The 8914-nt window shown below is 44.5% G+C and overlaps 1 protein-coding gene across 4 annotated transcripts in view; it reads left to right on the forward strand.

The window, feature by feature from the left end:
* Positions 1 to 8914, forward strand: part of LOC112215564 (matrix metalloproteinase-16) — an 84974-nt gene that overhangs the window by 12319 nt on the left and 63741 nt on the right. For 2 of the 4 annotated variants that reach the window (XM_042299021.1, XM_042299022.1), the window contains exons 2-4: positions 3985 to 4133; positions 4944 to 4958; positions 5221 to 5343. In XM_042299021.1, coding sequence (XP_042154955.1) covers positions 3985 to 4133; positions 4944 to 4958; positions 5221 to 5343 — 287 coding nt within the window. The remainder of the gene's footprint in view (positions 1 to 3984; positions 4134 to 4943; positions 4959 to 5220; positions 5344 to 8914) is intronic. The other 2 variants (XM_042299023.1, XM_024374690.2) reach the window with 1 other exon arrangement.

Consider the following 8914-nt stretch of genomic DNA (forward strand, 5'->3'; position numbering starts at 1 on the left):
CCTCTATAGTACATTTCTCAGGGCCTGCAGATCAGGACAGAGATAGAGAAAGAGAAATCCTCTATAGTACACTTCTCAGGGCCTGCAGATCCCTCATGTGTTTTTCTACAAGTTTACAGTGATGGATCGATCCTTGTCTCGTGAGTGTACAATCTGCTGATTATCAAGTGTCCCTGAAAGCTGAGGGTTGTGGCTTTCCAATGCACTAGCAAGTTATAAAATGCAACGTTCACTGAATTCGATGATCAGTCTATTTGCGTCGTTTTCCTTATTGGGTATTGTACAGTACAGTGTGTCTGTTTCTGTGTATTTATAGGTGGTGTCTAGTGTCATTACCTGACTAGTTCACTAGGAATCACACCGGACTGTATCTAGCCTCTGTCCCCCCCCCCCCAGGGGCCGTTTCAGCCCCGAGAATAACTGACACACGGCGTATGTGTTATCGTCCCCTCGCATAGAGAGGGAAAGTTGGAGAGAATAGGCGAGGTTAAAGACGAGGAGAGAAAGGCCCAAAGGACAGATGGAGAAGAGCGAGAGAGAGAGAGAGAGACACTTTTAACAGCTCCCTGTGTTTTAACCCTGGCGTGGACAAATAAGAACATTACAGAAAATATCAAAAGAAAGAAAGAAAGAGGTCATCTAAATAAGACATCTCCCTCTCCCCCAGGCTTTTATGGGTCCTGGTCAAAAGGAGTGCAGATCATAGGGAATATAGAATAGGGTGACATTTGGGACTCTATCCAGCAGGAAGAACACAGAGAGGTGATGAGGTGGTGGAGGTGCAGGGATGTGGAAGGACTGATGACATGTCTAGTTCACACGGAATCCTATCCTGAAAGGCTCCCTCTCTCTCTCTGTGTGTGTGTGTGTGTGTGTGTGTGTATGCAAGGGTGTGTGTGTGATTCAGGAGGAGCAGTGGGGCAGAATAAGCCCTCTCAACAGCTCAATGTCTGATGTAGCGAGTGCTCTGTGGAACGTAAACTAGCCTGCATACTTCACACTCTATTACAGATCACTACCGTCCTGAAGCATGGAGCAGCTGGCATTATCCCTCACGTTAGGTCTGGTTCGAATAGAACAATATCATAGCGTGTGAGTCTTGCTGAGGTCAGCAGTGGGTTGATGCAGTTTGAGACTGAATGTGAGGAGGATGACAACTGTCCCATTGTCTGTCTGTCACATTCGCCGCTCTTCGCTGGTCTCTCTGTCTTCCTGGATGTGAGTGTGGTCGTATGCATACGGTACGGTACTAGTCCTATGTGCTTTCCTGTGATGAATCAGAGCAATCACAAGGCGTCAACCTAGTCTTTGCTCTATTCCCCTGGCTCCTCTCCTCGTCTCTCCTCTTCTCACACCGTTTCTCCACACAGCAGTTTGACACCTGCCATGTAGAAGACAGTCAAGTGACAAACTGTCACTGCCACTGTGTGTGGGACTCTCTTTACTTCACTCCCTATCCCGGGGTCTTTTGGGATCAGGGAGTCAGTGCATCAAGGATCAGTCAAACCCCTGTCCTGTTACGTGTCAATCACTATATCTGATTGAAATATGGGATGTCAATTTAGACTCTCTGTTGGTAAGACTCTATTCTAAGCCTTTCTCTGTGCAGCTCTCTCTCTCTCTCTCTCTCTCTCCCCCTCTCGCTCTCGCTCTCTCTCCCTCTCTCTCGCTCTCTCTCCCTCTCTCTCTTTCTCTCTGTGTCTTCCCCTCCCCCTCTCTCTGAGTGGAGTGGATATGGATTTGAGCTCCAGTATGTGTGAGATTGTGTTTTACTCCCAGGCAGGAGAGAAGATGAGAGGAGTGGGTCTTTTTCATGTGTAATGCAGTAATGCAGCCCCATAATAGCTCTGTAGGGAGGTGTGTGTTTATGCTCTGGTTATTCCCTGCTTCCAGCTCAGTGCTGTTGGCTTACTACTCTATGACTGTGTCCCAAATACACCTATTCCCTCTATTCTGCACTGCTTTTGACCAAAGCCCTCTCCTCTCCTCTCCTCTCCTCTCCTCTCCTCTCCTCTCCTCTCCTCTCCTCTCCTCTCCTCTCCTCTCCTCTCCTCTCCTCTCCTCTCCTCTCCTCCTCCTCTCCTCTCCTCCTCCTCCCTCTCTCTCCTCTCCTCGCCTCGCCTCGCCTCGCCTCGCCTCTCTTCTCCTCGCCGCTCATCTCCTCGCCTCGCCTCTCTTCTCCTCGCCTCGCCTCTCTTCTCCTCTCCTCTCTCTCTCCTCTCCTCTCTTCTCATCTCCTCGCCTCTCTTCTCATCTCCTCGCCTCACCTCTCTTCTCCTCTTCTCTCCTCTCCTCTCCTCGCCTCTCTTCTCATCTCCTCGCCTCCTCTCCTCTCCTCGCCTCTCTTCCTCGTCTCCTTCGCCTCGCCTCTCCTCGCCTCTCTCATCTCCTCGCCTCTCATCTCCTCTCCTCTCATCTCCTCGCCTCTCATCTCCTCGCCTCGCCTCTCATCTCCTCGCCTCTCATCTCCTCGCCTCTCATCTCCTCGCCTCGCCTCTCCTCTCTTCTCCCTCTCATCTCCTCTCTTGGCCTCGCCTCTCCTCTCTTCTCTTCGCCTCGCCTCTCATCTCCTCGCCTCGCCTCATCTCCTCGCCTCGCCTCTCATCTCCTCGCTCTCCTCTCTTCTCCTCTCCTCTCTTTGCCTCTCCTCTCTTCTCCTCTCTTCGCCTCTCTCATCTCCTCGCCTCTCATCTCCTCGCCTCGCCTCTCCTCTCTTCTCATCTCCTCGCCTCGCCTCTCCTCTCTTCTTCTCTCCTCTCCTCTGTTCGCCTCTCTTCTCCTCTCCTCTCTTCGCCTCGCCTCTCTTCTCCTCTCCTCTCTTCTCATCTCCTCTCTTCTCCTCCCTTGGTATAGAGATCTCAGGTTTTATTGGGTGCCCTGAAAGCTCCATTACATCAGAGTGCTTTCTGACAAGCAGACGATGTGATAATAGATAACATTCCCACGCTGAAAGGTCATCAGAGGATCTCTCTTTATGTCTCTCTGCCTGTCTCCTCACTAACACTGTGGCTAGAGGCTGCTGTCTGGCTACTGAAATCCTCCTGCCTGGATGGACACTTGACATTTTTAGCATGGGCGCTTTTTGGAAATTATTTGAAGAGCCAACAACTACCAAAATTGAAAATGGCATTGCTTCTCCAACTAAGAGTTTTGTACATGCAGGGTTATGGTTGAATTTAGGGTATATTACTTTTTCACTTTAATCATATTTGATGGCCGTGGTGAAAAAAGTACCCAATTGTCATACTTGAGTAAAAGTAAAGACACCTTAATAGAAAATGACTCAAGTATAAGTGAGTCACCCAGTAAAATACTACTTGAGTAAAAGTCTAAAAGTATTTAGTTTGAAGTATATTTAAGTATCAAAAGTAAATGTATTTGCTAAAATGTACTTAAGTGTCAAAAGTAAAATCATAAAACATTTCAAATTCCTTACATTAAGCAAACAGACAGTACGATTTTCTTGTTTTTTCAAATTTACAGATAGCCAGGGGAAGACTCCAACACTCAGACATAATTTACAAACAAAGTATTTGTGTGTAGTGAGTCCACCAGATCAGAGGCAGTAGGGATGATCAGGGATGTTCTCCTGATAAGTGCGGGAGTTGGACCATTTTCCTTTCCTGCTAAGCATTCGTAATGTAACCAGTACTTTTGGGTGTCAGGGAAAATGTATGGAATAAAAAGTAGATCATTGTCTTTAGGATTGTAGTAGAGTAAGACTAAAAGTTGCCAGAAATATGAATAGTAAAGTACAGATACCCAAAAAAACTACTTCAGTAGTACTTTAAAGTATTTTGATTTACTTTACACCACTGTTTCATGGTGTGGGTTTCAATGCCTCTTATGAAGTACTATATGTAAAGCCTACCTTATTGGAATTGTACACTATGTGACCCATATTGACCATTTGCTGACCTCTCACCTCTGTGTCCTTTCTCTCTCTCTCTCTCTCCCGCCTCCTTCCCCCTCTCCCCCCTTCAGACATGGCTCCAGACGTACGGCTACCTTCCCCCTACAGACCCCAGGATGTCGGTCCTGCGGACGGCCCAGACCATGCAGTCTGCTATCGCTGCCATGCAGCGTCTCTATGGCCTCAACGTCACAGGATCGCTGGACAGGAACACGATAGAGTGAGTCTCACCACTTTGCATGTTGTAGGGGATCGGTGTGAGAAAGAAGATGAACAAAATTATTCATCTTGATCACAGAATGAGTAGTTATTTTGGGGTGCAAGTTGCTTTACAAATCATTCATCCTGTGCAGTACAGCTTCATTGTAGGTTGATGAACGTCCCTAAATGCCCAATAAACAGTCACAGACCGTTATAAACATACCTGTGAGGCTGTTCTGATTCGCTGCTTGACATTCCGGAAGAGAAGAGAGCAGACGGGAGTGTTTCCCAGACAGAGAGTTAGCATCACACAGGTTAAGTGTCCCGTTTTAATGTGATCAAAGGGCTCTTTAACAGCGGATACACCTACACCAGCAGATCAGAGTCGGGGTAAATGCCACAGTATTACTCTGAACCCAGAAGCCTAGAAAAGGGAATGACAGCTTCAGTCTTCCTGTCTGCCTGTCTGCCTCTCTGCTGCTCGTTGAACCAATCAACATGTGTAGGGGTCCCTAGGGCTGCATCCAAAATGGCACCCTGTTCCCTATATAGTGCACGACTCTTCTCCAGGGCTCATAGGGCTCTGGTTAAAAGTAGTGCACTAATTAGGGAATAGGGTGCCATTTGGGATGCACAAAAGGAGTCTAAGAAGCTGCAGTTTGGTTGTGTTAAAAGGATTAGAGAAACAAGTACCTTTTTTTTGCTGCTGAGATCAATTGTATGATGTGTGTATGAAATCAGTTACAATAATGTGGTGGGGTTTGTGATGACTAACCTGCATGCTAAAGTCTCATTTTCTGTTTCTTTGTGCTTCGTATGATGATGTTAGCGATTACACAGTAAGGTGAGGCATATCTCTTATTATGTGATGTATGTGTGTGTGTGTGTGTGTGTGTGTGTGTGTGTGTGTGTGTGTGTGTGTGTGTGTGTGTGTGTGTGTGTGTGTGTGTGTGACTTTGTGTGACTTTGTGATAACTAGTATAACTAGTATGTGATAACTAGTATGTCTGTATTGGAAGTAATGACAGGATTCCATTTCACAGTTTGTTCAGCCAAGGCCAAGCATACATCCTGTTTTGACTAATGGTGTTCTCGGTTCTTCCTAGCTGGATGAAGAAGCCCCGATGTGGTGTACCAGACCAGCTAGGAGGTGCGTCCAAATTCAGTGTCCGGAAAAAGCGGTACGCCCTCACGGGGCAGAAGTGGCAGCATAAGCATATCACATACAGGTGAGTTGATTGGTTGGTTGGTTGGATGGTTGGATGGTTTGATGGTTGGTGATTGGTTGGTTGGTTTGTGATTGGTTTGTGATTGGTTGGTTGGTTGGATGGTTGGATGGTTTGATGGTTGGTGATTGGTTGGTTGGTTTGTGATTGGTTGTTTGGTGATTGGTTGTTTGGTTTGTTATTAGTTGGTTGGTTGGCAGCATAAACATATCACATACAGGTGAGTTGATTGATTGGTTGGTTGGATGGTTGGTTGGTGATTGGTGGATTAGGGATTGATTTTTGGTTAAAACAATTCACATAGTACTTTAAAACATGGGCTTTACTCTATGGGTGTGACATGTGCCTGAGCATGTGTCTGGGCTACATGTCTGTGTTCATGAGTCTAGATAAGAATGTCTGACTAGGTGAAGACATGTGACACCCTCTCAGCTAGGCTACATCTGAAAGGTCCCGTGTGGCTCAGTTGTTAAGATCGCGGCCCCAACAACACTAAGGTCATTGGGTTCAGTAGCTACAGGGATCACATACTGAAAAGAGATTCACTTAATTTACTGTAAGTCACTTTGGATAAACAGCTACAGTTTAAGTTACATGCATTGTATTATATTGTCGCTGTCTGATGAAACCTCTCAGGAAACGTTTTAAAACCTCCTTATTTTCCCATTAATGAACGTACAATTACCAAACTTCAGAAGCTGCTTCGAATACCATCTCTTGGTCCTAGAGTACTCGGAAAGTATATTGAGTACATTGCTTTCAAAACAACTACAGTGCCTTGCGAAAGTATTCGGCCCCCTTGAACTTTGCGACCTTTTGCCACATTTCAGGCTTCAAACATAAAGATATAAAACTGTATTTTTTTTGTGAAGAATCAACAACAAGTGGGACACAATCATGAAGTGGAACGACATTTTTTGGATATTTCAAACTTTTTTAACAAATCAAAAACTGAAAAATTGGGCGTGCTTCAGCTTATTCAAATTATTAAAATTATTCAATACTTTGTAGCGCCACCTTTTGCTGCGATTACAGCTGTAAGTCGCTTGGGGTATGTCTCTATCAGTTTTGCACATCGAGAGACTGAAATTTTTTCCCATTCCTCCTTGCAAAACAGCTCGAGCTCAGTGAGGTTGGATGGAGAGCATTTGTGAACAGCAGTTTTCAGTTCTTTCCACAGATTCTCGATTGGATTCAGGTCTGGACTTTGACTTGGCCATTCTAACACCTGGATATGTTTATTTTTGAACCATTCCATTGTAGATTTTGCTTTATGTTTTGGATCATTGTCTTGTTGGAAGACAAATCTCCGTCCCAGTCTCAGGTCTTTTGCAGACTCCATCAGGGTTTCTTCCAGAATGGTCCTGTATTTGGCTCCATCCATCTTCCCATCAATTTTAACCATCTTCCCTGTCCCTGCTGAAGAAAAGCAGGCCCAAACCATGATGCTGCCACCACCATGTTTGAGAGTGGGGATGGTGTGGTCAGGGTGATGAGCTGTGTTGCTTTTACGCCAAACATAACATTTTGCATTGTTGCCAAAAAGTTCAATTTTGGTTTCATCTGACCAGAGCACCTTCTTCCACATGTTTGGTGTGTCTCCCAGGTGGCTTGTGGCACACTTTTTATGGATATCTTTAAGAAATGGCTTTCTTCTTGCCACTCTTCCATAAAGGCCAGATTTGTGCAATATACGACTGATTGTTCTCCTATGGACAGAGTCTCCCACCTCAGCTGTAGATCTCTGCAGTTCATCCAGAGTGATCATGGGCCTCTTGGCTGCATCTCTGATCAGTCTTCTCCTTCTATGAGCTGAAAGTTTAGAGGGAAGGCCAGGTCTTGGTAGATTTGCAGTGGTCTGATACTCCTTCCATTTCAATATTATTGCTTGCACAGTGCTCCTTGGGATGTTTAAAGCTTGGGAAATCTTTTTGTATCCAAATCCGGCTTTAAACTTCTTCACAACAGTATCTCTGACCTGCCTGGTGTGTTCCTTGTTCTTCATGATGCTCTCTGCGCTTTTAACGGACCTCTGAGACTATCACAGTGCAGGTGCATTTATACGGAGACTTGATTACACACAGGTGGATTGTATTTATCATCATTAGTCATTTAGGTCAACATTGGATCATTCAGAGATCCTCACTGAACTTCTGGAGAGAATTTGCTGCACTGAAAGTAAAGGGGCTGAATAATTTTGCATGCCCAATTTTTCAGTTTTTGATTTGTTAAAAAAGTTTGAAATATCCAATAAATCTCGTTCCACTTCATGATTGTGTCCCACTTGTTGTTGATTCTTCACAAAAAAATACAGTTTTATATCTTTATGTTTGAAGCCTGAAATGTGGCAAAAGGTCGCAAAGTTCAAGGGGGCCGAATACTTTCGCAAGGCACTGTACAACAATAAACACATTTGAGTTACATTTTTCATCAGACAGTGACTATACAGTATATTATATTATACAGTGCATTCGGGAAAGTATTCAGACCCTTAAACTTTTTCCACATGTTGTTACATTACCGCCGTATTTTAAAATCGATCAAATAACAACAATACCTCATCAATCTGCAAACAATAATCCATAAATCCATAAAGAAAAAAATGTTTTTTTTTAGAAATGTTTGCACACTTATTAAAAATAATACAGAAATACCTTATTTACATAAATATTCAAATCCTTTGCTATGAGACTTGGAATTGAGCTCAGGTGCGTCCGGTTTCCATTGATCATCCTTGAGATGTTTCTACAACTTGAGTGAGGTGACCAAGAACCCGATCGTCACTCTGACAGAGTTCCGGAGTTCCTCTGTGGAGATGGGAGAACCTTCCAGAAGGACAACCATCTCTGCAGCACTCCACCAATCAGGCCTTTATGGTAGAGTGGGCAGACGGAAGCCACTCCTCAGTAAAAGGCACATGACAGCCCGCTTGGAGTTTGCCAAAAGGCATCTAAAGACTCTCAGGCCATGAGAAACAAGATTCTCTGGTCTGATGAAACCAAGATTGAACTCTTTGGCCTGAATGCCAAAACAACCCTGAGCACACAGCCAAGACAAAGCAGGAGTGGCTTTGGGATAATTTTCTGAATGTCTTTGAGTGGCCCAGCCAGAGCCCAGACTTGAACCCGAACAAACATCTCTGGAGAGACCTGAAAATAGTTGTACAGCGACGCTCCCCATCCAACCTGACAGTGCTTGAGAGGATCTGCAGAGAAGAATGGGAGAAACTCCCCAAATACAGGTGTGTCAAGCTTGTAGCGTCATACCCAAGAAGACTTGAGAATCAAATCACTGCCAAAGTGGCTTCAACAAAGTACAGAGTAAAGGGTCTGAATACTTATGTGATATTTCAGTTTTTGGGATTTTATATATTTGCACAAAAAAAAAACTGCTTTTGCTTTGTCATTATGGGATATTGTGTGCAGATTGATGAGAAACAAAAACAATTTAATCCATTTTAGAATAAAGCTGTAACGTAACAAAATGTAGAGTTTCAGAATGTACTGTTTCAGAATGTACTGTATATAAAGAAAAATAACCCCAGAACCACATTTGAGTTTCCCCCTAGCTACTA

This window comes from Oncorhynchus tshawytscha, linkage group LG16 (genome assembly GCF_018296145.1).
Source record: "Oncorhynchus tshawytscha isolate Ot180627B linkage group LG16, Otsh_v2.0, whole genome shotgun sequence".
Lineage (NCBI taxonomy): Eukaryota > Metazoa > Chordata > Actinopteri > Salmoniformes > Salmonidae > Oncorhynchus > Oncorhynchus tshawytscha.